A 27,143-nucleotide genomic window follows, 5' to 3' on the forward strand; every position below is an offset into this window, starting at 1 on the left:
TTCTCCGCCTTCGATGTTTACGGTAGACATTATAAGAGAGAAGATTATTCAGACATTACTGGAGATAAATCAAAAGTCATTCCGAAAGTGCATTATTTTATTTTCTCAAGGGAAAAAATTTGTTTATACAAAATACTGGCGTGCAGAATATTTTAGTCTTGGAGATTTTTCAAGATTTTGTATGTTTTAGGTGGTGGCGCTAGTCGATGCGGTAGTTGCCCCTTCAGACGCAGTCGTCGAAGAATCACTACTTCCAGACGAAGCCGTTGTAGAACCTTCAGTAGTTTCGCCAGCCGTGGTACTCTCTTCCAGCTTTGTTGTCACTTCGCCGCTACACTCTTCTTCTTCTTCTTCCGTTTCGCAAATCGCAGCACATATCAGAGCGGTAAACGGGTCGTCGTAACACTCATCACAAATGTCATAACCGATCTGAAGCAAAAGATGATTCATATAATGCGATCCGTGAACGTAAAAAAAATAAAATGAAAGGCGGAGTTTTTGCGGACCATTTTAAGCACGCAAGTGCAAAAAAATCAACTTACCGAAAAGAAATTAGGCGCAGCGAACGCCATGGAGGCCACCGCGGTGGCGACCACCATCAAAGATGCGATCACCATCTTTATAGATTTTGCCGCCTCTATAAAGCTGTCTCCGGCCTAATCAGAATTCAATACTCCGCTTATATCCAGCATGAGATGTCATTATTCACCAGCATACGATCATAAAATCGGCGTTAGTTTGCCACCGCACGTTCGTTTTTGTTTTTGGTGGACGAAAAGTTCCACGCGATTATGCACAAATGGTCCGACGTGGTCTTGTTCGCACGCACCCATTTAACCATGTCCCATTTTGCACGAGTCGGGATCATTGTTGTTGAGCGGGTTGTACTTATATTATAGGTGCAAGTGCGCTGGTTTAGCCTCATCCTCACGAGGTACTGCAAGTTTACTGTCACCACGCTTTTATTCATCGAAATGAAGAAAAAAAAACAGTCGACCGTTACGCTCACGTGAAATTAATCCTTCCGGGATGGGCATTAATCTCGGTATCATTTTAATTACGATTATGAAATCGCGGAGAACCTGTTTGGAGAAAAATTGCGTGCGCCAAAGAATTCATTTGTGAAATATTTGACGACGCATCAAGGGCACCTAGGTCAGGCCAGGACGACTATTTTCTAGGAAAAAGAAGAACGGTTTGTCGACCTGGTCGCGCTCAACTTCCGGTACCACTCGACTGTCTAAAATCTCCATTTCAGCCGATCGGAGGAAGTACCAAGCGCGCTGGCTTCTTTTGTACCTCCGTGCCAAACACACATAATCGGCAAACTAACAAAAATAAAGCGATAGGAAATTGCTGCGTCCTTCTCCGACTCGCGTGTGAAACCTGCGCGACCGGGTGGGTTGCGGCACTATTCCCGTTAATACATATAGGTGATGAAAGTAGGTAAGTTATCGCATAACAAGTCGGGATGCATTTATGAAGCAGGTCGCTGCGGCTAGATCAGCAGCTAACTTGTCATGAGCGTGCCACCGCCAGTACCACTCAACGAACGACTGCGATTCGTCGTACTCTCGATGGCTCTACTTGCGGTACTGATACTGGCTGTGTACGCGAGTGTTTTCGACGCCGCCGACGCACACAAGACGCGACCCCCGTTTGGACAAGAGGACGCTCTGATGGGGGCGCGCTGCGAGGCACGCTGCTGGACAAACAAAACTCCGGTAAGACTAATTGGACCCGGAAAAAACACACCCACCCGTCGATTAATCCCACATAAAAAATGTCTTGTCTCGCCAGATTATCTCAGATTTATTAAACACACGAAATTATTCTAAACATATTTTTTATTTCGCACTGATAAACGCGGGGTCATCTTTATTCTCTCGATAACAGAACATACCTAGATAATCGTTTTTTAATATGTACATTTAATCGCTCCTAATTATTTATTGATGAAATGCATCGAAAATGTCTTATCTTGCTTAATTAGCGTATCTATTTCTCCGAAACTGCTCACGCTTGTTATTCAATGAACCACCACCAAGAGAAAACTTCTCTACAGTATGTACTGTTTATTTATCGATACCTAAGATAAAAGTGAAGTCTGCATCTGCAGATATGTGTTGCACATGAAGGCCATCAACCCAATAAAGAAGGTAATGTACAACTGACATATATGAAGCTGTATTGTTAAACTGTATCTGCACATGTGTACACACCGATTTGAAAATGTCGCTGCCTCGGTGCAAATGCAAATGCAACCGAGGGATCTCGACAAGGAGGACGCCTAGACCCTGGTCTATTGACGCAAACTAGAATTCCACTAAAATCGCGCACGTTTGTTACAGTGCGTGAAGCTTTGTTTGCAAAAAGCCTTGACCAAACCCGGTCTGTGTCCAAAACGGGAGACGCTTTTGTCCCCTTTCGACGCCGTCTGTTTGACCACTTGCAGTCAAGACTCTCAGTGTCCAGGACTGGCTAAATGCTGTCGACACAGTTGCGGAGTGACATGTCAAGACCCTGACCACCTCTCGTCGGCAACAGGTAAGCCATTTTATCATAGCCGAATTGTTGAAAGTTTTATGCAGACCTGCACCATCAATTTACATAATTTTTTGCGTGTTTATTTTCTCCATCCAGTTAATCACAACAATTTGGGAACCATAAAATTAAAATAACTGGTCGACTCCACCACTGCACTACTGATTGATTTTCGGCAAGTTAATAAACTGGTTTAGATATCAAAATAATGGCCTAGTTTTTGCCACACGACTCCCGCCTTGCATCCCAATAGGACCACCGGATTCGCCAAACAAAATTACAGCGAAGTCGACGCGATTAAAAAAATTTTCTTCATCGACTGAAGCTTTATCGTTGTCGTAAAGTAGCGTTTTTGAAAAAAAAAAATGTTATGGCGGAGGAGCCGGGTTATCTATTGTCAAAAAACCACCAACTCTGCATTCTAAGGAAAATACAACCGGCAACGTTGTTTAGTGGAAAATTAAAAAACTAAAATAATTATCGTTGCGCCAGTGATTGTCCGTTAAGTCAATTTATTGCAAATTAACTACGATTGACTTGTTTTCTTGCCTCCAAGCATTTTTATCAGACTCTTTGAGTGAATTTGACGGTTTATTTTTGATTTTTTACGTCAACCAAACAAACAAAAATCACTAACTGTGGTGACTTTTTGTTTGACAACCTAATTTGACAGGTGGTGTTTTTTTTATTTTGCTCTGTCACAAGAAGATTTGTTGCTTTGTAGGGATCCCAGAAGTACCCCGTAACGTGAGGGTCACCGAAACTGTGAAAAAGCGCTCCATTTTGATCGAGTGGAGTTCCGACGAGGAGCCACCCAGTGGTAGCGTGATCTACGTGATAGAAGAGCGCCACCACGCCGGTCGCAACTTCATAGAAGAGCACCTGAGCGAGTGGACACCTTGCGCACGCACCAACGCTTCTGGGTACACTTTGAAGAATTTGGTGAAGCCTGGACGATGGTATCAGTTTCGAGTGGCGGCGGTGAACGAGAATGGCACCAAAGGTTTCTCGAAAACCTCCCCCACGTTCGGCGCATCTTCGAGTAAGTGTGACGGGTCGAGAGGCGTCGTGATTAGGCCCCGACTTGCAGGACCCAAGCCCCCGAAAGCGCCGCAAAACGTGACCGTCAGCGCCCTGTGGAGCGACGCGAACGGCACGCTTTTCGGCGAGATCCGGTGGTTGCCTCCGCACTCCGACCTCCCCATCCAGCGCTACAAGATCTTCTGGAGCAGGAGGCTGCACGGGGCGAAGGCGCTGGACTCGGTGCTAGTGCACCAGCAGGTGGTGTCGAAAGTAAGAGGCGGCGGTAGTTGCATGGTATAATTGGGTTAGTGGTAGTTATTTTTCATACAGAGTAAGTATAAAACACTTCACAAGGAGCATTCGCAAGCGACGGTCACCGTGACCAGTTCGGGCTGCCACATGCCTTTCAGGGTGTCGGGCAGGGTCATCGTGGTCTTGATTTCGGGGCTGCGAGGGTCGCGCTGCTTCAACACTCGCACCTTGTAGTGTCTCTCCACGCAGCGGTACAACCCGCGGCAGATCTCTGATTTGCAGACTCCCGTGTGGAGGTATCTGCGCGAAAACGTTGTCACAACTGTTGGAACAAGGGGGCGGCTTACCGGGGGAAGTAGTGGTGGCCCAGGTCTAGGAGGCGAAAGTCGATGCCGCACGAACAAGGCATCGGACGAGTTGAGTGATAATGAGGTGCTAATCTTGTCGTCTTCTTTTTGTCCTCGTCCTGAAAATTGTGAACGACTGAAAGAATTATTTTCTTTTACTCACCGACGCAAATATTGACTCTTCGTCTTCTTGCACCTCTTTCTTGACCTGTTCTCCGAAAGTGTTGCGACAAAGATCGTTGTCCACACATTTGCTCTCCTCGGAATTGTTCATCTCGTCGTAGTCTAAAAGTCTGTAGTTTCTGTTTTTCATTATTTCCATCGATTTGTTCAGTGTAAAGAAAGTTGATATTAGAAATAGAAATATTATTAGATTTTTCTGCAAGTCAGAGAGAGAATTAATGCTGTACGATTAACATTAACAGAAACCGACCATATTTAGCGCTTAGCCGTTAGGCTACTTCTCAGTAACTCTGCTCTGTTGACATTTGTTCTCCTTTTATATACTCCGTAATAATACATCCATTAACTTTCGTGGGTGATGATATTGTATTACAATTTCATTGTTTCACGAGGATAAAAGGAAAGGGTGTCACCCTGTCCCATCTTATTGAACTGACGCTCATTCTCGACGAAGAAAAAAAAATTACGAAATCGAAAACAACGCGTCTAAAAATAATTCACTGGAGTGTTACACTTCCAGACTCAAAACATCCAATCTGGAACGTCTCATCGACGCACCACGCGCCTTTAATTTATTTTTTCCCTCCAGGACCGGACTAGATTTTTACTGGAAGACCTCCAGCCCAACTCTCTGTACTTTCTGCAGATCCAGGCTCTCGTACAGTTCGGCAAAAACCGCCTGAAGGGTCAAAAATCTGGACTAGTCCTGAACACCACAAATTACACAAATGGTACTTTTGCTTTACAAAAAATAATCGACCTTAAAATTTAGTCTCTGATTAGTCACAGTGTTTCGAACTGGTTTGTCGTTAAAATCGGTGCTCAAGAGCAAAGTGGAGGGACTTCACCTGCAGAAGCTTTACTGGTCGCGGAGAGGCTTAAAGGGGAGAATCTCGTGGAGGCCTCAAAAGGATAACGCGACGTACACGATCAATTTGTGGACTGGCCCGTGTTACGGGAGTTCAAAGTCTCAAAATAAATTTAAATTAGCTGCAACTAGTAGAGTGAGTGGGAGTTGGGGAGTCGGGAGTGGAGTAGTTCTTGGAATGAGTTGCAGGTGGCTCATTTCGATTTGTCCGATCTTCATTTCGACTGTCAATATAAAGTGGCCGTGAGGAAAGTTGCGGATCAAGGAGGGAGCGAAGATACTCTCACTTTTGTCACTCCAAACTGTGAAGATTTTAAACGGAAGAATCGCAAGACACGATGTATAAAGTAAATTATGTAATGAAAAGTATGTAATTGTTATTTATGTTGTCTCGAGGAAATAAATCAAATTTGACAATTTAATTTTAGTTTAATTTCCAAAATTTCACATCACAATAGCTCCCTTTTTAATACAGCAAGGACAATGGACTTTTGTATTGCTCCTTTCGATGTCTATTCTTCCAGACCAAATTTTTTCTCGTCAAGCCTTATCACTCAAAGCAATTTTAGATGGGATTGTTGATTTACTTATTTTCATTTTTACTGAAAAAAATATCCTGGCGCCTCCACCATTTTTGCTAAATATTATTTGCATTTTTCTCAGCTAATCCTAAAAAGAAACTCTTGCAGTTTTTTTACATTTACTTCCACACGGTCGAGTGTACAAAACACAGGTTTAGATTTGATCTAGCTGAAGCTATAACAGAAATATCGTCATTTTTGAAAAGATATTTACGTAAATTCAGGAATGAAAATAAATTTCAACAAAGATTTCGCTGCAAAGAAGCAGAGAGAAACTCTTCGACTGCGATTGTCCAAAATTACTTAAAATGAGTGAAGCAAGAGTAAAGATCTTCAATTTCGTGATTATTGTCTTTTAATTTTTTGTATGAACAGAATAATTATAAAAAAAAATTAATTGTAGTTACTTAGTTAGGCAACCAGTTATACTTTGTAATCTGAACATAACCTCAAAAATTAGAAGGATTAAAAAAAAATATTGTAAAATGACGATATTAATCGGTTGGCGATATAAAGTCTTCATCGGAAGCATAGTGGGAGTGATAGGTTTAGCTCTGTATCCGATAGCTATAGATCCAATGATAAACACGGAAAAATACAGTGAGTGATAGTTAATTGGTAAAGTGAGGTTATGTTATAATGGAGTTTTGTAGAAAAAAATCAAGAGAGGAATAGGAGAGGCGTCGCACAGGAAGACATACAGCCTGGCAGTGAGTATTTTACACCATATCAAAATTACGTGCCAATTTAACGTTTCGCAGATATGAAAGTATGGTCGGATCCTTTTGACCGGAAGAAGTCGTAAGCGTAAACAAGTAAAACACGTTAGATAAGTACAGTTGTATTGAAAAATTGAGACATGTCGAAACATATAAAAATTGTGAAAAAATGTTACTGTCGTTCTTAAAATAAACTGATTGATAGTTTTCATTAACAAAGGAAATGCTAACTGTCAAGTCACAACAGATTCTCGTCGTCGTCGTACACGTCCAAAAACATGTCGAACGCGTCTCTATTGCAAATCCCATCTCTATTGAAGACATACTTGTGAAACGTTCCGTCCAGACACGCCGCTAAAACAAAAAACAAAACAAAAAAAACTATTGTGTAAGATTTGGTTTGTTTTTGTACCAATAACTGTAGAATTGTTTTTGGTGAAGGCACAAATGCACGCGGACTCTGGTGGGACCGTGAAGGTGGCCAGCGCCCACTGCGAATTGGTATAGCTCGTGAACAAATTCGCGTTCCTAAATATCATCCTCTTGTTCCTCGACGGCTCCTTGACCGCGAAAATGTGGACCGTTCCTTTGTCGCCCGCGCAACAAAGAAACTCCGAATTGTGACTGAAATTGATGCTGAGACAGACAATAGAATCGTTCGAGGACTGGGTAAGTAGTACCAATAGATGGTGGCGGGGTCGGTGCCTCTTCTCAGCTCGAGCAGTTTGGCTTTGGTCGCCAACTCCCACACCCTGATCAGGGTGCCTTGGACGGACGCGGTTGCGATTTTGGTCGCCTCTTGGTTGAACGCCACGCAGGCGATTTCGCCCTTATGGGCGCTGATCCAGACGGGGGCGCAGGACACGTCCCTTTCCGTACACCCCAGATCCTGATTCGAACTGTGCAATCCAGAGAGTCAACAAAATCTGTTGTGCACTTACCACGATCTGGACGCTCCCGATTTTGTGTCCCGGGAAAACCAGGATCTGCTTGTCGCCAGTTCCCAATGGACTCAACTCGAGGATGCCCCTAGGGTTGGCGATGGTCTCCACCGAAAAGAGTCTCTGGACAGGCGACGGGAAGGAGAAGATGTGGATTTGATGCAATAAGGCCACGATTATCCTGAAAACGGGCGATAAAACAGTCCTGCAGAACAACTCGTGGGGCTTACTTGTCTTTTCTCAAGCGCACCGCGTGAATCGTCGACGCGAAGCTGATTTCCAAAATGAATTTTTTCGTCAAGTCGTCGAAGATCAGGAGGATGTTGTCGGAGAACATGGGGCGCGTCCCTCCCGCCACCACCGCTAGTAAATTGCTGCGGTACAACATTTCGCATTTGGCGACGCTGCCCATTGTCTCAACATCTGGAGAGAAATGGTATAAAAGGGGAAAAATGTGCGTGAGGCTTACCGTAATGACATTTTTCCACCAAGGGCTCGATGTTGTAGATTCTTAAACCGCTCTCCATGCAACAGGAGAAGCATCCTGCAACCACAAATTACTATTGTTTACCAAAAACACGTCAACGAACCTTGGTCTTGGTTGAATCTCAGACTGAGAATTTTTCTGTCGATGTTCATGATGGCAAGTGAATTAATTACGGACTTATTGCGTTTCTTTTTACATGATTATAATAGGGAACGACAACGTGCGGTGAACACTGGACGAACGACGCAATTCAAGAAAGAAGTTACCACGTGCAAACGAGAATTTTTAAAAAGGCATAAAGTCACTAGGATGGCGGTCCACTAATCACTAACTATTCTAGGAACTGAGCGTAAAAAAATCACAAGAATTGCAAATCGCGTTAACGGAGGGTCAATCGAAATGACCCTATTTCTGCAGCCATCAGCTGTTCTATTGTTTTATTTGTTGATATAAATATTATTGACGTTTGTGCTGACGGATACAGCGCCCTCTATATTCTGTATTCAGTGTTACTAAGTGACGCGACTGTAGGTAGTTCAGATCTCGCGTTTTTTGCATCGGGGAAAACGTCATGATTTCAAAAGCGGAACAGGATGACATAAAAGCGAAAAGTTCTTGGAGCTCTGCTTGTCACTCCATGTCTCTCAATTATTTACGAAAAGTGTAATCATTTTTTTTTAATGGGACAGAGTTGACGTTGAATTTTTTATGTAGCGCCATCTGCATTTGCACAACGCAACAGCACTGGCGCCACTTTCGAATTATGGCGGAAAGTGAAAAACACCTCATTTTCTTATATAATTTTTATTGAGAATAATTTCAGAGCAATAGCGACATAGCCATTACAATTTACACTGGGTTGTCATTCTGCTATAGCGAAAACTAATGTTATGGGCGATGTAGGTATTTACAAAAAGGTACACAAAACAACTAAAACAACGCACTAAAATTTAAGTTTGCTCGTATGCACGGGAATTTCGATGATTATATTGGTACAATTGAAAATGAGAGTGTCGACTTAACAAAAATACAAGTATTAATAGAAAAACTAATGCTATTACATAATATTTTTATCGCTTCATAGAAGCGGATGAGTTTTTGCTAGTTATGAAAATCTCTACGTTTTTAAATTCGTAACAAGAATACTTATCTACAAATTTGGATAAATTATAAGCGATAAAGCACGCATCTTAGAATAAATGAAAACGAGACGACGGGATTTATTGCAGACAAAGATATGTATCTTTCTATTACTCGAAATGATGGTGAAAATAAAATGGAACGATTCGTGTTGCACAGTAAACTAAAGCATAGCTACGGGAAACGTCTTACTGTAATTTCTACAATATAGTATAAATTACATAGATGTTATAAATAACTATACATAGGTATTTACAGGAGTACAATATCATCAAACAAACAATACTATAAGACTTCTGAAATATGATAACAATATATGTGTTGTATATTTTTTTTTTTACATTCGTACTATGCAACTTGCAAATGAACAAATCGAGAGTCACACGAAACGAAAAATATATAATCTGTTCAAGAAGTGATTGTCCTTAAATACGAATTAAAATACTCATCATAACAGATCGTGTGCGAGTTTTGTTGGTGGCAAGTCCGACAAAAGTAGCGAGATCTGTTCACACAAATCATTAAAAAATGTAGTACAAATTCTGGAACGTATTTACAATGGGTATATATTATTTTAAGGGACCAACACTTTGCAAGCGAAAAGTATTGCTTTGAATACGCACTAAAATTACAATATTTCAGATTTAACTAATCCGCGCTCAACAGTCAAGTCCATCATCCACTTTGGTCCGGAGTCATCAGTTTGTTTCAAGCTGATTGTTTCGCAGTGAAAAATCGTCAAATCAAGATAAACCTCCAATTACGGTACATATATATCACAGACCTACAATATTTAGAGAATTTCCCGAAACAAACACAAAAACCAGCGAACGAAAAGAACGGGTCGAACCAATCCAAAAAACTTTTTACATCGAAACGTCCCTACGAAAAATTCCTGCAAAAGACAACCGAGTCGACAGTTAAAAGCACTCATTCGCACCGTCCATCACAAATAAACAGGGCACTTTCACTGATTGATCGTTGATTCACTTTGGTAAGTCTGGCGAATTACATATTTACATGAAGAGAACGAGAGTCCAATACAGTGGGATTCCTAAAAACGTGAGAGCAAGGGGACCGTGCTGGATCAGCTATCAGACCAGTGGTCGGTAGATCTCGTTCGGGTGACTGTTCTGGTTGCTGTCATTCTGTCTGGAGGCGCATTGCTGCAACACACAATACAATACTTGACGAACGACACCCACCCACCGGTCACTTACCGCTTGCTTCTTCTCCCAGGTCTTCATCGCCGACTTGTACTTCTCGAATTCGTGACACCAATCCGAGTAGATCTTCTGGTAGTCGTTGCTCTTAGCAGGAGGCGAACACCTGTGCGCGTCCACCGTCACGTTGTAAGAACAGAGAAGGGACGCCCCCATCCAGCAGTCGTACCGTCCGGCGTCGCCCTCCGTCACGGCGATGATCACCAAACCGTGTTCCGAAGTCTCGACGTACTTGTCAGGTCTACAACAATCGCAATTAATTTTTATCGTCGAGTCGATCACACACACTCGATCCTACCTGTACTGGATCTTGTAGCGGCCCTTCTCTTTGGAATAGTGGTACCAGGTGATCGTCTGCGACGCCAGAACCGCCGGCATCTTGAGGAAGCAGCCCAGATGCAAGCTTTGGCCCCAAGTCACCACCATCTTCTTCTTGACGACGCTGCTGTCGCACACGTCCACGGTGCTGTTCGAGACGTCTTGCAGCAACCTGAAACCTCTCGATTGAGACGAGATCGCGAGAATTGGAATACCGACCCTGGAGAGTATGGCTTGCACACGTTGGAATCCTTGTCCCATCCGCAGTACGGATCGTGGACGCATCTCAAGCAGTTGTCGTATCTTCTGTTGCACATCACCAGGTCCACTTGTTTTACTCGGAAGTCCGACGCGACGAACAGAGCTTTGTGCTCTTTGGAAATCTCCATCACTTGGATCGGCTCTCCGGGAGTGACGTCGAACACGTCGAGAAGGATCGACGAAGTGCCGTCGCTGTCTCTCTGCCACTCGACTATCTTGTGGACTCGTCCTTCGTCTGGAAGAGGCGGTCAATACGAGAAATCGACGATCGACCCTTGGACTTACTGGTTCCGGCGTAGTAGACGGTGTAGTCGAGGACCGCACCGCCGATGTCCACCTTGATCTTGTCAACTACCAGTCTGGTGAAGAAGACGTCTCTCTTGAAGAAGACCGGCTTGTCGTGCTCGTGCATCACGGCAGAGTCCATCAGAGGGTGGGATCGGATGAAGTTGAGGACCGTGTCGGGGAGGGTTTCGGTGTCGTTGACGCAGGTTCCGGGTCGCGGCTCCGGGACGCGATTGGACAGGACCGGCAGCCAAGCCGACGACGACGAAGCTTGTTCTTTGAATTTACCGCTGAAGGCCGACTGGATGTCGGTGAGGGTGAACGAGCAGATCGCCGAGCCCATCAGACCGTTGGTCGAAGTCGTGAACGTTCCGTAGAATTTCGTGTCGTCGCCCGGGACCTTGTAGATGCTCTCTAAAGAAAAGCGTCAACGTTTTCGACCAACCAGACGATGATTCGACACTTACGTATCTCGTTGAAATAAAAAGGGAACTCGCCGGGGATCGAGCAGTTCAGTCGGGCCTTCAGGTAGGTCGCCCAGTTCTGCGACAGGATGTTCTTTCCTCCGGTGTCTTTTTTGCACACTCGGGCCACTCTCGAGTACACGCTTTTGCCGCAATTGATGTACTCGACGGCGGTCTCCCTGAAGAAGAATAAGACGTAGTCGCCGATGTCGAACGAGCCCACGAAGTTCGGTTCTGCACAGAGAAAATATTTTCATCATCTTGGACCCCTTTAATTCGTCTCGATCTAATAAAGAATCAATCGAAATCACGAAATTTGAAATCTGTTGACGTTTGTTGTGACAGGTACAGCGCCCTCTATATTGTAACAAAAGAACTATATTTGACAGATTCAAAATGCAAAATGGCAGTTTAGTCTTTAGTGTTTTAGTGTTTTATCGAAGACAATTTTGGAGTCTGAACGGTGAGTACAAAAGTACTAGCTCTTGCGAGTTTATTTTCGAATAATTGCAGATGTACAGATCGATCGGTGTAATTGTTTGCGAGTATTTTACAAATCGGAGTTTTGAGTCGGCGTCGCACAAGAGCAGAGTTGTTTTGGTTTTTTCTTGGTCGTTCGGTGAAAATGTAATGCAGCTGGCAGTTTCTGGTGGGATTCCATCGCGTCGTGATTGTGTTGGGCGCGATCTACATTTCGTCGAAATCATCCTTCTTTCGGGTTCGGCACCCATAACTCGTTCGGAGACTTCGCTAGATGTCGCACAATGGACGTAATAACCGGTGCGATATGTGGACCTTTTGAGAGATAAATTGGTCCGTCGTCCCGTCCGTGAAGACTCCATCGGGCGGCGATTGTCCGGAGCGCTCCGATCGCAATTTTCCGGATAGCGTGTAAAAAGCGAGCGTCGGGTGGGCTTTTTCGAGTCCGGTAAAACGCAAATTCGCCAATCCAATTACCGGTAATCTGTATTATCACGGTGAGCGGTGCGCGAGCACAGTCGATAATTAAATCATAGAGCGGAGAGCCGAACGAGGGCGACATCATCGAGGTTGGAGGTTACCCTCGGTGGCTATGGGAACCTGCAGGTGCAGGATTAGAACGAGCCTGTAATGGGTAACGGGATACTCAAAGGTGTTTCCGCTCGTTGGTCCTTGCCTACCTAACTTGATTACTCCATGCATGATTACGGCCCTGAGCTCCGTCTGAACGCTCAGGTGTCTAATACATCGATCCCCCGTGACCTCTTCTTTCCCTCCCGCAACTCTCGATGCCGCCCCCTCACCGAAAATGTCCCGACACGCCAACAAAGTCTTTCTGGACCGGTGCACGTCCAGATTTGGTCCAATTGATACAGCCTGGTCGTAATTTATGTAGGTCAATTACACGCTACAAATGCTTGATAAATTTATTTAGTGCCATTAGCAGTCGAACACCAAACTGATTTCAAATTAATAATGCGGATTTTTTATAAATTTGAATTGTAAAATGATGACAGAAAATATGAAACGAATTAATTCGGTTTGCAAACAGAGAGAAAAACACGCGACACATAATGCGGCCGATGAAACTAATTAAAACCGAACGAATTATTATTTTCGTCGCATTTCCGGTGCAAATTTATTTTATTCTGTCCGGGGCGAGTGCGCCGAGGTTCGGTTTTAAATAATTTCGGGCCGAGAGATTAGTTTAATCTCGTCTAGATAATTTAATTTCGGGGTCGATTTACATTTTTATAAGTTGCCTTTTCCTCGACAATTTACTTATATAAGAAGTGCATCCGTGAAATTTAAATGTCGGAGCGACTTCATTCCGGGACGTAAAAATTTCGGACCGGGGATAATATGTATGTAAATGCAAGGTGGAGCGAATGGAAATTAGAAAATTATGAAACAGGTCCGCCCCCGAAATAATAAGACGACTGTAAAGGGCGCCGCCGGTGTCACCTGTTGGAAAAACTAATTGGCCGCGGCGACATTAATTCCGCCGATTTTACATTTCTCCGCCGCCTAATCTGCACACAGATCCTGACGCCGTTCTGATATTGAAAATTTCATTTGTGGCGGCGGCGTCGTTGCGGCCGGGCCAAGTGCTCCGAGGCCCCTCTTACCTACGAAACTTCCCCGCCCCCATCACTTTAAACAGTTTTATGGTCGCGCCGTAAAACCGCACTTTCAATTTTGAACACCTCGCCCGACATGCCACCTCTCCGCGCCGTTACTTATTAAAACGAGTATTAAGTGGCTCGCCGGCTAAGACGTTTACTTAGAACTTCGCCCCGCTGATAAGACGGACCTGGATTTGCAGAGGCTTATCGGAACGACAGACGAACGTGCAGACGCACCAGCCCCACGAGTCGCACAAAACTCACCGATCTGCCTTCGGAATCGCAAGCAGTTGCTTTACTTTCACCCGAAACCTTCCAAACTCCCCTAATCTACTCGTTAAAAGTTACCGTTGAACGTTACACGTGCCCATAAAATCGACAGGTGCTGTTACGTTTACTTTTTGAAAGAGCGAGTGTTACAGTACAAGCTGGGACAGAAAACTCTGGGGGTTACACCTCACAGAGCTGTTGACGTCAGCTTTTTGAAAGTTTATGAATGTTACGCGGTTACAGAGTCTCAACAGAATTTGGAAGACTTTGAAAGTTACTCCATTAAAACAGCAGACTGCACGTCGAGGGTTGAAGCTGTATTTGTTTCGTGAAGGTTTTGCGAATGTTTGAAGATGTTTTGAAAGTTACCGTTACCTGGAGTGGAAAGTTACGGCGTCGCGAGAACCGGTGTCTCCCGCCGGAACAATTCGTCACCTCCACCACTCAACGAAATGGTGTTCCTGGTGCGGTCCTTTTTTCGCGGTTAGAGCGAGACGTGCGGATCGCATCTGAGCGAGGTGAGGCGATCAAAGAAACGCGGACCAGCAGGAATGAAGGCGAAGCCTCCTCCCCGTTTTAATTATCCCGACTTGGCACATGCTTTTGTTTGATGACGCCATTTCTAGACGGCATTGGGAATTACTATCTCCGGTAGTGAATTCCGCGTATCCCTCAACACTAATAAAGATCGACTCCGGTGATCCGTCCGAATTAGCAGCGAGCTCGCAGGAAACGATCACGCTTATCGCATTACGAGTTTTCGCCAAATGAGACAGAAGATATTAATACACATAAGCCGGCGGCGGTGGCGTTTAACGCGGGACGACGACTCGCCGCCCCCGGAAAAAATCGAATCGGTAATTGCGGCGAAAATCTACGCCGGCACGATACAATGGATGTCGTCGATGTTTCTGCGTAAATCGCGACGTTTCCACCCGTCGGATTTACGGCGGGGGTTGTAATATGCGCCGCTTAAAATCACGAATTTAACGAAATTTTAATGTCTCGGCGGGACTAATTTCGGCTAATGGTCCCGCGACATGAGATAATAAAGAAAAATTATTTATTAGTGCGGGGCTAAATAACACGGAGTCACCCCGCGACGTGAACGATGGTCATCGGATTATTTTATTGCGAGGGTCGCTTTATGAAATTCCTCCGCATCCCGAGCACGGAGGTGCGATACTCACTGTCCAGCCACTTGGAGTCGTACTTGAGGGTTCTCTTGAAGCTGAACTCCTTCCTGCCGGTGGTCAGGTTGTAGAGGTCCGTCCGGAAAATGACGGTGTCGGCTTTGGTGAATTCGGCGTTGGTTCCGGAGTAGAGTCCGGGCAGGTCTCCGGGGTTGCCCTTTTCCACCCAAACTGCCGTCGAATTGTCCGCAGGGTCGTAGGGACACTTGGCGATCCCCATTCCTATTCCCGGTACGAAGGTGTTGCGGCTGAGGTGGGTCAGATTCCCCTGCACAAAAAAAATAAAAAAAAATAAAAACGATGACGATAATGGTAACACAACGAGTGAAGAGCTGACGCAGCAGCGCCATTAATTTCCGCAATTTGTTGATTTAACAAAACGGCTCTATCTCGTTTCAATTGAGTGCGTTGATTCGGTGGAATTTATCAAAGATTCAGCGTTATGTATCTCGATGTACACGGCAGACAATTATGCCGAGGGGGATCCATTTCGGATTTAAATCACGTGTTCGGCGCGGTATCTTCCGCACGAGTTGGCACGGGGAACATCAAGAAATCTTCAACATTACAGACATATTAATTGAAGTTAAGCGAGTGTTGCTAAATCTGAAGCAATCGCTCGGGGATTTTCTCTTATTAAATTTTCGACGAGATAACGACGCCGCCACCACCACCGGGTCCCACTCGACTCTCACCAGATTTAATAAATGTGGACCATCGTTAGAGTCAAATTCGGGAGCGGTTCGGCACGACAGTCGACCGTAATAACCTCAATGGCGGACGCAAATGGCGGAATAAATAAGTAAAACACGGGAGAAAGTAATGCGATGCGAAATACGGGCGAGGTTGAAATGCTCCTGCGAAATGCGATAAGACGTCCTCCACCCTCGCCGACCTGCCGGGGCCCGTGTGCAACGGTATTAAAGATTCACGCCTGCATTACCGATGCTCGCCACCAAGAATCACATCGATTTCCCATTTGCTTTGCCCCCCGTCGAGGTCCCCGCGATATTACCCCGATAATACCCAAAGACACGGCGATTCCGTATAATGGATTTCGGATTATTTACGCCCCGATAAATAAATAATTCGCCGGCGGTGTGCAACTGGTGCCGCTCCACGTCCGCGATCCCGCGAAGGTGGTCCCCGGCCAAATAAAATATCCAACGCGAATCGAAGACACTTGGCCGTTCTTCTTCTTGACCAGAAATCGAAGAAATTTTCCTCACAATTCTTCTCAGATTGATGAAAAATCAAAGAACCATCTCCAGCTTATTCATAATTTTCCGATTGATAAGAAATCGAAGAAACTTCGCCGGTTTCTATGCAATTTTTCTCGGATTGACTAGAAATCAAAGAAATCTCCACAGTTTATTCACAATTCTTTTCAGATTGACCAAAAGTCAAAGAACTTTCTCCAAGACGAGAAATCGAAGAGACTTATCTAGTTTCGTCATAATTCTTTTCCGATTGACCAGAAATCAAATAGAGTTCCCCAGTTTATTCACAATCTCAGATTGATCAAAAATCAAAGAACCTTCTCCAGCTCATTCATAATTTTCCGATTGATAAGAAACCGAAGAAACTTCGCCGGTTTCTTCACAATTTTTCTCTGATTGACTAGAAATCAAAGAAATCTCCCCAGTTTACTCATAATTCTTTTCAGATTGACCAAAAGTAAAAGAACCTTCTCCAGTTTTTTCACAATTCTCAGGTTGACAAGAAATCGAATAGACTTTTCTAGTTTTTTCACAATTCTTCTCCGATTAACCAGAAATCAAAGAAACTTCGCCGGTTTCTTCGAAGAGAGGTCTCCAGTTTATTCACAACTCTTCTCAGATTGTCTAGTTTTTTCACAATTCTCCGATTCACAAGAAATCGAAGAAATTTCTCTAGTTTCTTCACAATTTTTCCGCGATTGACCAGGAATCGATGAAACTTTGCCGGTTTCTTTACAATTCTTCTCTGATCGATCAGAAACCAAAGAAACTTCTCCAGTTCTTCTCCGGCTGAAAACGGATGCTCCTCCCCCAGACCGATGTCATTTTTTAAACGGGCTCATAAACCGGCGAAATCGAGCGACTTGTCATGTGATCGAACCATAAAATTTCCCTCTATGGATTGTAACGTCTATAAATAGGTCGAAAAAGCCGCAGTTCCACATCAGCATAATAGCAAAGCTGCGGTGTTGCTCCCCCCGACCGCTTCACTTTATTTAATTCCACCTTAATTCTGTCGACTCTCCAATGTGAACGACAAGAAACTATGGCAACGATTGTCGCAAGCGAGGAGTTTTTCCACGTGTGAAAACCACCACGTGACTGTCGATCTGTCGATCGACAGATGATAAGACTTGTTAGTGGTAAACGCTTTGATTTTTATTATTGTGATGGGTTGGGCCCATCGCGCTGAAACTCAAGTTGTTTATGACTTACGTTGACGACCCAGTCCTTGGGGTTGTGAGCGTTGGTCCCGCAGATGTAGAGCCTGCTGCCATCGCCCATCGACTGTATGACTCTGATGTGGTTGCGGCAGTCGAAATGCTGGAAAAGAAGATCGGATGAGAAAGTGTACGAGAGGAAAAATCGCGCGTCTCAAGTTCGACCCTTGAGGCACGCCGATTAGACGTGAGAGAGAGTGGATGGATGCACTGTTGGAACGAGTGTCGATCGGCGAAGTATGAAATAAAAGGGCGATAAATTCTTGCCTTACGCGATTCGAATCATATGGTGAGGGGCTAACGTGTCCGGTCCCGGCGGTCAGTGGCGAATAACACGCCAATTTCTGGACCAATCGACCGATCAGAGCTTTTTGCGCCGTCGGGAACTCAACTTTTTCCAACTATATAAGAAGTTGTTCCCATGGGGAATCGATAGCCAAGCTGTATTTCCGCGGTCGGAGGTTAAGAGCCATTGTGATTCGACACCGAGAAACGCTACAAACTTCCTTCTTTCCCCGAACTGGGCGTTATTCAATTTTGATCTTCCGTCTTACGAGCGATCCGCGAATATCCGACCGTTTCCTCTCGACATTCATGCTGCCCCACGGAAACTCCCGGACAAGCCTTCGCCCCAGAAGAAAGAAACGACCGCGCCAGGATTAGAACATGCTTCATACGCGATTACATTAATACTCGGCGAAATAAAGAATCGCGAAAGGCGATTCCCCGGAGCGGAAGATTAATTTTAAGAGCCGGTTTAGTTTTTTTTTTCTCCCCGGAGTTTCAACACTGCAACTCGACGACGGGTCGTAAATCCCGCTCTTGTTTGTTCACTGGTCATTTCGCGATTTATATATTTACCCGCTCCGGATTTATATTCCTTTTCCATTTGGGAGGTTAAATGGAGCAGGTGAAGCGCCGAACTACATCATTAGGGGAAATTTACGCTTAATTAACGGCGAACGAGTCGGCGAAACTTTCCCGCTTTAACAACGAAAAACAATAAGACATGCAACCGGTCACGCGTGATCGCGTTAGAGTCAACGACATTCGACGCGACCATCACGTCAGGACAAAAAGCGTGCACGTCTGGATTTGAAGATGAATTATGTACTGGCGTGGGTGCTTACAGTTGGCGCCCAACAAGTCGCCGTACGCAAGGGCGGTAGATGCGTACGATGCGATCCGGTGAGCGCTCGTCATTACTTTTTTTTTTTTTTTGAAATTCTTGAAAATGTGGTTTATCGTTGGTGCAACTGCGGCTAGTTTTTGCGTGTCGGACTGACGAGTTCCGGTCGTGATTGGGTTTTTGTCCGTTTGACGTAGAAAATCGATGCGAAAAATATTTTAATCAACGCTGTCGGTTCGTTATCAACCATCACGTTTGAACATAATGGCATTTATCCGAATGGGACGAGACACAACGCTTCCATTTGAATTAGGAGCTATTTAATAATATAGTGGAAATTCGCGTACATGTATGAGCTATGTGGTTTTATGAAGTTATATAGAATATAAAGTAGGCTCTATGTAAAACTGTCACGTTACAAGCTCAAATTTATAGAACAAGTGGATAACTGGATAACTTTTCATGTTCAGGATTCACGTTCGTGCCAGATTAAATTAGATGCCAAAAGTTTAATGGACCCGAAAGTCGAATGCCGGCCCCATATCCATGTGCGGCAAAAATTAGGCGACGGCGGCGGCGAATCCGCGAAACTAATCAACCCGTCCGAACGTAAACCGGCGGCGAACCGTCCCCGGTGGCGGCGTCTCTTCCATTTTATGGTAAAACACGTTTCCGCGACGTGGCGTTTTAAAAGGGAACGCAAACGGTCGGTCTTATTTTGGCAGGGACACGAAATAGCCGACAGTAATTTTCCAGTTTTGAAACATCAACTCGGCCAACCACCCGAAGTGCAGTTTCAGTTGTTTTCAAGGAACTCCGAAAGCGGAACGACTCTCCTCCTTGCCCTGTCCCCCGTAAGGATCAATATCGCAACCGGGCAAATAGATGCTTGTCGGCGGCGGCACCGAAAGTGTGTACTTTAAATGCACTACGTGATCGCACTCGATAATAAGCCGTCCCTTTATTTTTTCGGGCGGCGGCGGTTTTAAAAGTTAAAAAACTCGAGTCGAGCGCACTATTTCCACGTGTGCGTTCGATCGGAAATCGAGTTGACAACTGTGTGGGGTGACGATTACAAAGGACATTTGCCAATGGAACATGCAAAAGGTCCGCGGCCGTGCCGACAGCGGAATGCTCTTTGAAATGTAAGTAATTTGGGATATCGGAAAAATCAAATTAGGACCTGCGGAAAAACGACAAATCCAGGTGGAAATCGAAAACAACGTCGACAAACAAAATTCGTCGAGTAACGACACGGATTATGAATAATACAGCTCGAAACAAAAACGGACGAATCCTTTATGGACCGATAAAGATCCCGGAAAGTGAGACGGAGAAGGAGAGCGGGTGCGCTCGGTATTATTGTAAACAGCTTATTGTTAATTGGCGAGCAGTCGAACGAGTGGCTTTTGAGGAGGGCTTTGCATCCGAGTGGTTTAAAAATGCTTTACGAATTACACGGATAATGTAAGCTCGCCGGAATGGATAAATTAAAATATAAACATCGGCGAGCGAGCACTCCCGGAGCGATTAAAGTCATATCCACAATTTACTCCAGAGATGATTCAATTAACTCCTCTTTTCATTACGCGCGCGAGCGTTAATCAGATTCCCTCGGAAAATAAAATTTTAGACAATTGCAAATGGTGGAGTGAGACGCAATGGCGGAGGCGACGGGAGGGCTTACACACACATGTGGTAAAAACAGTAAAGGTGGAGGGAGAGTCCGTGGAACCTCAATAAAAATAATGGAGTCATTGGGAGAGCTCGTGCAGGCGTGGTAGAAATGGTGGAGGCGCCGGGAGAGCTCATGTAAACATGGTAAAGGGTGGTGGAGGCATCAGAAGAGCGCACGCAGACATGATGGAGGCGCTTGAAGAGTTCATGCAGCTTCAAGTAAAACTAGTGGAGTCGTTGGGAGAGCTCGTGCAGCCCTGGTAGAAATGGTGGAGGCGCCGAGAGAGCACATGTAAACATGGTAGAGGCACCAGCAGAGCTCAAGCAGATATAAGTAAATAATGGTGGAAATCCCGTGCTGCCTCTGTAAAAATGATGGAGTCGTGCAGGCTTGGTAGGAATGGTGGAGGCGCCGGGTCAATACGGAGGTGATGGAATAAATTCCTCCTTTGAATTATGTGCAATTTCGTCAAATAAGAATCCACCTGTTTGTAACGCACTGCCGAAGACGAAACAGTCTCCCATGAAACGTGTCTCCTTCATAAAAGTCTCTTAGAGTAATATAGAGCGCAATTTAGAAAGTATGGCGGCAATTCAGGGATGATAAACCTGGACAGATTTTAAACGTAAGAAGATTCTCAAATAAATGCTCAGTTTTATCGTCGCTTCGACTCACCGGAACGATTCCAGCTCCGAGGACACTCCCATACATTTTCTAATTCGCGAATCCGTTTACGTCGGTTTTATACATTTATTTATTTTTTCCCAGTAACATTTAATTGGCAACAAAGGACAAAGACACAACTTTAAACAAGACTCAACCGATCTTAGCTTAATTATGTCTTCTTATTCGCGAAGCGGATGCAACAGTTGCAGCGTCCGCAAAGTTCGTTACGAAGTTTCAGTCATGTCCATCCGATATTAAGTAAATAACTTCGTTCAAAAACAAAAAAGGCGAAACTTTATTTTTACAACTTCTTGTACCGATTTCCATGAAAATAGCAACACCTGGTGGACCAGATTAATTATTCAGAATTGCAAACTTCTCTGATCTTTTCGAATTAGCGTTTATAAATGGCAGAATATTTTTTTGACTATTCCATTCACCTGTCATTTGTTAAAAATGGACCAATAAAAACAAAATTGGACCGAATATTCCCACTCGTGGAAATTGTATCGGTAATACCACTAGTGATCCCAGCGATAATTTTTAACAAATGAATGCAGCCTTGAGAATTGCTTCCAAATGGACTCACGTGTCTTTTTTGTGTTGTTGGAAACATTTTTTAAACTGGTTTCACTCATTCAATTGTGCTTGCGAATCTCACTCGTGCTGCCGCACTCGTGGATTCATTCCCACGCACAATTGATAATTCGTGACCAGTTTGAAAAATAATCGACATAATTTGGACTACTAAATTTCTTCTTTATTATGTTTATGTTTACTCTTTATTACTATTATCTTTATTTCACTGTAAATGCTGTACGTAATAAATTTTCTTCTACAGCTTCTCGTCTTGACGTTCAAGCTCTCTTTTTACCTAGATCCCCGCGTCAAAATAGCTTTTATTTTAGAAAGCTTTCTTTTTTCGTCGAACTTTTCTTCGATTGTTTTCAGCGTACTCTTTTAGCGTAAACGGTGTACACTGCTTTTTACTTTTTGGTCTGGAAGCTCTCGTCTCGATTCTTAAGCTGTCGACTTTCTCTCGTCGAGTTCTGCGATAAAAATAGTTGTTGGCATCCTCTCCACTATTTGTTTAAAAATCTCCCGACTCGATTTGGCCGAATTAAATATTCATGCATGTTTCCGAGTGCAGCAGACCTAATGGTCCCCGGAGAGGGTGCCGGTAAAGACATTCAGAATATTAAAGTAATAGTCGTTTGAGGGCGAAAGTGCCATCCCAAGACCGTCCCAATTAATACGTCGAAACGAAAGCGCCAGAAATAAATAATAATTAAGATGAAAGCGGCGTTAAACCAGTCGGCAAAGCAAACAAATTGAAGAGGGCCGTTTTTCCAATTAGACCCATTTAGCGTGTATGGCACTTGGACTAATTGTAAAAGCGAGTGTGTAGTCGTTGAATATTGCATTTTAATTAGTCCGTGATGAGTGCGCGATTTCGGCTGCACCGCCACGTCCATCAGCATTAAGGACACAAATTTCTGCATGCTAATCAAGCAAGCATCACGTCGTCCAAATTATCTGAGTTCTTCGCGACCGAATCGACATTTAATCGCCTCTATTTAAAAGCGTTTAGGTTTTTGCGCCTAATTACCGGGCCAAGTTGGCGGCGGCCGGGGGCGGCGCGCGACTCCCAATTACACGCGTTATTGAATATAAAACGTATCGGCTCCCGACCGAACGACTCGTGACGGATAATTTCGACGGGCATAAATCCGGCTTTATGAAGCACTTGGGATCGGGGGCAGGTGCACCGCCGCCACCCGGACGATCTGTCGATAAGTGTCAACCGGAAAGTGCAAACAGAATAAATATAATGCGACGCAGCTGAAAGAGAAGGCTCATGGATTACGCCGCCGTCCGGAAAACTAGTGGAAAACTGCTGAGGGACAGCCATCCTTGCAGCACCGAACGCTTTTCGTTAAACGGCGACAAAGGTGAGGCAGGAAATTGGAAAAGTTCAACGAGATGTTTACAGAAATCATCTCTAGTCTATAACTCGTTCGTCTTAAAAGTAGAGACATACAAAAAAATTCTATTGGCCAATTTTTTTTTAAATTTCGATATCTTCTCGAGAATACTTGCCACTTGACAAAAGTTTAATAACAGTTTTCATAACACGACTGTTTTTAGTTGGATTTATATTATTTCCACTTTTAGAACGAACAGAGTTTAGATGTGATTTCAATAATTCACTTTTTGGTTTGGATGAAATCTATAACTCGTTCGTCTTAAAAATGGGGACAATATAGAAAATGTATTTTGGATAGTTTTTCTTTTATTTGGATATCTTCTAGGGAAGGTTTAGCTTCTAACTGGTCTTGACAAGTTCTTGAATTGAATAAATTGTTTCCACTTTTAGAACGGACAGAGTTTAGATGCGATTTTAATAATTCACTGTTTGGTTTGGATCGAGTGAAATTAACCTTTCAACTGGGACGATTAAAAGGTGCCGAGGGTCGAAGCGAGGAGTGACAAAGGTGGTTCGGTCGGAATTAGTGCTAATGCAGTGCAAAATTCCTGTTGAAAAATCCCTCGACGTCTGTACTAAAGGGAACCACCGTAGTCGAGAGCTCCGACACAACCTTATTATGGGATAAATTTGCATGACACGCTTTAAGCCCGCTCTTCTGCAACACATGCACTGCAATCCATTAGCTGCAATTTAAACTGCAATCTAAGCGAACAGCAAATTGCTACAAGTTCCAAGGGACAAACAGAACAAACGGAGCGCACTTCCCGGAAGCAATAACAGAAACTGGAATAATTTTTCCGTCATTAATTGGGACAGATCGATCCCGTCGGATTTTGGTAATCTGGAGGGTATTTAGTTGGTGCGCGCCACCACCATTTCATCCCCTTTCCTCCCCTTCACATGTCCGCCGGTTCTCTTTCCTGCAAATGTTCCCGTTTCATCGGGATCCGGTCTAGAACACATGGTTGCTCATCGCCACGAATGCATTGTTCTATCGCATCCTCCGGGGGCGGAATTTGAATTACAAATGAGGTCAGAAGAACGGAGTCAAAATTAATTTCAATTTCGTGTCGGCGGCGTCATTTCGACGGGCCTGATTGAGACTTCAATTAGCAAATAATAATATTTTGGTGCGGAATCGGGATGCAAATTTGTTTAATTAAGTCTCCTCCAGTCACAGATACGTTAATTTATTATTAAAGATTCGGACTCGGTAAACTGGCGAAATTAATTCGGAAAGTCATAATTAAATATAAAGAGATATTCACGGATTCCATCTCCTTAATTGTAACGACAAAAACAAGACGGGGAGACGGCGCTGCTTGCTGCTAGAGAGCTACTTTTCGTTTTAATAAAAGGATTCTTAAAATAAGTTATCTTATTAGCGAGCGAAAGCGAAAGTCAAATAAGCAGGAACAAGTAAACGCTATTAAAGGACTAATTGAAACTTAGATCCTGTGTGCGATCAGCAAACGATATCATTTTAAAAGGCTCCCGTTCCTCCGGTTTATTAACGGAACCGTGACAGCTAATTAATCAGGGAGGAATGCGATTTTTATTGCCGAACATCGACGAATATTGAAAACGTAAACATCGCAAATTTAGGTATAAAACCAATACGACTCCCACTATTAGGTATTAGGGGGTGAGCGCACGCGAAACCACCATTACTCAGTCCGCTCGCTCCTTCCAAACGATCCGTCAAAAAGGGCATTTGCCCAAAACGCGGACCACCAAATTATGGCGATGCCAACCTCGTTTGCTTAAATACACCCTCGAGCACCACCCTCGTCGGATTTTTTATTTTAAATATCTCGGACGGAGGTGGTTCCGGATGCAATAAATCGCAGCAGCAGCAGCAGCGTCTTCGGCTCGTCGAGCACCTGTCGAGGGTCTTAAATAGCGTTTCGCGTTTCTGATAATTACGGAAAAGCACAGGGCGTCCGTTGTTCAAAACAGCATTTGTCAATGTTATCGTGACAAGTTCTATTGAATTAAACGACGTCCCGTGTTTTTATTCATACTCCGGATCATGGTCGATGTTGAAAGACATGTCATTCGTCAATCAGAACGAGCTTTTGACACTTACAAACTCACGCAAGGAATAAATGATGGATCGGGTCCGATCCGCACCGGTTGGGCGGCGTGAACCGATCCGCAACGGTCGGGAGGCGAAAATTAGCGACGCCAGTTATCGGGAAAAGTGCGAGCCGACGGTATTTCATTTCGCTTTTGAATGTAGTTTCCGCGATGAACCGGGGACGAGTAAGTGAATATAGAGAGCGAGAGATACCTGATAAGCGGTCCTGGTACAGGAAGAGGGGTAAATAGTCCCTCGTCAACGAGACACGTCGCCCCTCGAAAGTGAATGTGTCGCAGCGGCGTTCTCATCTCATTGACAGTGATGGGTTTCGATCGGCAAACACGACTCTTTTAATAAAGAGCTGTGCCGAATTTTGCAACGACTTATTTATCGACGGCGACTCGAATTGATCGATCGCGAAATCGCCAAGGACGAGACGTCCTCTCGATTACGTATTCGCGAAAAATATGAGATAAACATTTCAGAAATTCGAAATCCGTTAAATCCCGTCCGGGGAGGACGTGTGGATGTGTCGGAGTATCTTGCAGGTCCCGTCATAATTTAAAATGCAATTTCTTAGGGGAACGTGACGCATAAAAGCGAGAAATTTGTAGTCGTCGCGTAAATAGTTGCGCCGCCTTATACATAAAATAACAACAGTTTAAGAAATTCAGACGGCGACGAACTACTGCTACATCATGCTCACCTCCGATTTTCCCTTGGATACGCAGCTCGCCACGTTCGTCGGCTCCAGGTTCAAGGCGTCTCTCTGGAAAAGAACAAAAAATTAGATCGATTCGCACAGTATCGAGGCAAAAGTGCAGTGCGCGCAAAGACCAGATCTGGACCCCATGGACAACGCTTGGAGGACGAGAATATTAGACCGGCCTGAGATATGACATTTGGTGGGGTGTGCGTAGACGGAAAACAGTCGGACGAGTCCATCTTTCGTAAAATAGGGGTGTTCAGCTGTGACCGCTGTTCTCTGCTGTGACTGGTTTTGCCACGCCACTGGAATATTTTGTCCGCGCATATTTCCCCCACCAAATGTCATATCTCAGGGCGGCTTTACTCTACCACGATTTTTTTAACTCGTGCAACATCGTCTTGGTTCGCCGATCATTCGCTGCTGCTAACTAACTACAACTATTTCGCTTCTGTTTTGTTGGAGATGACATCACCTCAGTACGCGACAATACAATAATTTTTGTTTTTTCAGTTTACGAGACTGATAATATCTGTGAATTTATCAGAACGAATCAATGATTGGTTTTGTATGATTGATGTCGTTTAGATGACAGGTTCAGAGCCGGCACAAACATTACGTTATTGGGCCAATCCGATAATAATATTTTAGTTGAACCTTGAATTATTGATGACTTTTACTTAGTCAAACCGGCAGCGGTGTAGCTTGAAGGGCAATTCGTGGAACGGAAACTAAACTATAATTTTTTGATGTGGTCTATGAATAATAGAAGGGTTGACAGTGTGGGAAAGCGTGCGGGAAAAATGTGAAAACGTTTTGGTCGTCCACGCAGCGACTTCACACTGCAATCCCCCTGAGCGATTAGCGATTTTCTCGCCAAATTCGTCCGATTTGGCGAGTTAATTAGCGAATAAACAATGAAAAACCCCTCCGGCGAGCAAATTTCCATTTCCAATGTGGCCATGTAACAATAACATGTGATTCGTGCGGCCGGGGGCGGTCGAACTGATGAATTTATTGAACGACCTAAAGAAGATCCGCCGCCGCCGCCGCCGTCAAACAATTCGACAAAATTAATTTAGCAAATCTGCAAATCCGACAAAGCCGGATGTAAATTGGCCCAGAAGGATAAACATTTCGAATCCCTGACCCGTAACGCCGACACAAAACCCTCGACTTTCCTTGACCACTTGATTGAAGGCACAATAGCGAGAACTCACCCTGTATACAAACAAATGCCGAACAAA

General features: G+C 44.3%; 5 protein-coding genes and 1 long non-coding RNA gene across 11 annotated transcripts in view; 2 read left to right on the plus strand and 4 right to left on the minus strand.

Annotated features, from left to right (window-relative positions):
* Positions 1 to 83: 83 nt before the first annotated feature.
* LOC138135393 (uncharacterized) lies at positions 84 to 774 on the minus strand. The gene is made up of 2 exons (XR_011160965.1): positions 543 to 774; positions 84 to 429 (listed from the first exon to the last, which is right to left on the minus strand). It is a non-coding gene; the product is annotated as an uncharacterized lncRNA (long non-coding RNA).
* Positions 775 to 1,385: 611 nt separating this feature from the next.
* Positions 1,386 to 5,639, plus strand: Kal1 (Kallmann syndrome 1). 3 transcript variants are annotated; one of them, XM_069054102.1, is made up of 7 exons: positions 1,456 to 1,724; positions 2,352 to 2,547; positions 3,269 to 3,586; positions 3,635 to 3,837; positions 4,939 to 5,080; positions 5,133 to 5,353; positions 5,407 to 5,639. In XM_069054102.1, the coding sequence occupies exons 1-7, from the start codon at positions 1,521 to 1,523 to the stop codon at positions 5,566 to 5,568; spliced, it is 1,446 nt and encodes a 481-aa protein (XP_068910203.1). In that variant the 5' UTR covers positions 1,456 to 1,520; the 3' UTR covers positions 5,569 to 5,639. The 3 variants fall into 3 exon arrangements, with proteins under 3 accessions (XP_068910205.1, XP_068910203.1, XP_068910204.1); XM_069054103.1 differs by lacking the exon at positions 1,456 to 1,724 and adding an exon at positions 1,980 to 2,159; XM_069054104.1 differs by lacking the exon at positions 5,407 to 5,639 and having other exon boundaries at positions 1,386 to 1,724; positions 5,122 to 5,260.
* On the minus strand, positions 3,868 to 4,939 carry Ptth (Prothoracicotropic hormone). 2 transcript variants are annotated; one of them, XM_069054115.1, is made up of 4 exons: positions 4,600 to 4,939; positions 4,330 to 4,545; positions 4,167 to 4,285; positions 3,868 to 4,119 (listed from the first exon to the last, which is right to left on the minus strand). In XM_069054115.1, the coding sequence occupies exons 1-4, from the start codon at positions 4,600 to 4,602 to the stop codon at positions 3,915 to 3,917; spliced, it is 543 nt and encodes a 180-aa protein (XP_068910216.1). In that variant the 5' UTR covers positions 4,603 to 4,939; the 3' UTR covers positions 3,868 to 3,914. The 2 variants fall into 2 exon arrangements, with proteins under 2 accessions (XP_068910216.1, XP_068910217.1); XM_069054116.1 differs by having other exon boundaries at positions 3,869 to 4,119; positions 4,330 to 4,939.
* Positions 5,640 to 6,210: 571 nt separating the features above from the next.
* Positions 6,211 to 6,741, plus strand: LOC138135392 (small integral membrane protein 20). Its single transcript, XM_069054117.1, has 3 exons — positions 6,211 to 6,398; positions 6,452 to 6,508; positions 6,560 to 6,741. Exons 1-3 carry the CDS (start codon positions 6,284 to 6,286, stop codon positions 6,601 to 6,603), a joined length of 216 nt encoding a protein of 71 aa, XP_068910218.1. The 5' UTR covers positions 6,211 to 6,283; the 3' UTR covers positions 6,604 to 6,741.
* Positions 6,624 to 8,413, minus strand: LOC138135386 (WD repeat domain phosphoinositide-interacting protein 4-like). Its single transcript, XM_069054107.1, has 7 exons — positions 8,049 to 8,413; positions 7,928 to 8,002; positions 7,689 to 7,881; positions 7,459 to 7,639; positions 7,198 to 7,406; positions 6,930 to 7,153; positions 6,624 to 6,871 (listed from the first exon to the last, which is right to left on the minus strand). Exons 1-7 carry the CDS (start codon positions 8,095 to 8,097, stop codon positions 6,756 to 6,758), a joined length of 1,047 nt encoding a protein of 348 aa, XP_068910208.1. The 5' UTR covers positions 8,098 to 8,413; the 3' UTR covers positions 6,624 to 6,755.
* Positions 8,414 to 8,733: 320 nt separating this feature from the next.
* The window catches only part of Sema2a (Semaphorin 2a), a 281,547-nt gene continuing 263,137 nt past the window's right edge, over positions 8,734 to 27,143 (minus strand). For all 3 annotated transcript variants that reach the window (XM_069054101.1, XM_069054100.1, XM_069054099.1), the window contains 9 exons: positions 25,897 to 25,959; positions 17,640 to 17,747; positions 15,202 to 15,472; positions 11,640 to 11,870; positions 11,173 to 11,586; positions 10,846 to 11,122; positions 10,607 to 10,798; positions 10,306 to 10,549; positions 8,734 to 10,251 (listed from right to left, as the gene is read on the minus strand). In XM_069054101.1, coding sequence (XP_068910202.1) covers positions 10,180 to 10,251; positions 10,306 to 10,549; positions 10,607 to 10,798; positions 10,846 to 11,122; positions 11,173 to 11,586; positions 11,640 to 11,870; positions 15,202 to 15,472; positions 17,640 to 17,747; positions 25,897 to 25,959 — 1,872 coding nt within the window. In that variant the 3' untranslated portion in view covers positions 8,734 to 10,179. The remainder of the gene's footprint in view (positions 10,252 to 10,305; positions 10,550 to 10,606; positions 10,799 to 10,845; positions 11,123 to 11,172; positions 11,587 to 11,639; positions 11,871 to 15,201; positions 15,473 to 17,639; positions 17,748 to 25,896; positions 25,960 to 27,143) is intronic.

The sequence above is a fragment of the Tenebrio molitor genome, chromosome 7, assembly GCF_963966145.1.
Source record: "Tenebrio molitor chromosome 7, icTenMoli1.1, whole genome shotgun sequence".
Lineage (NCBI taxonomy): Eukaryota > Metazoa > Arthropoda > Insecta > Coleoptera > Tenebrionidae > Tenebrio > Tenebrio molitor.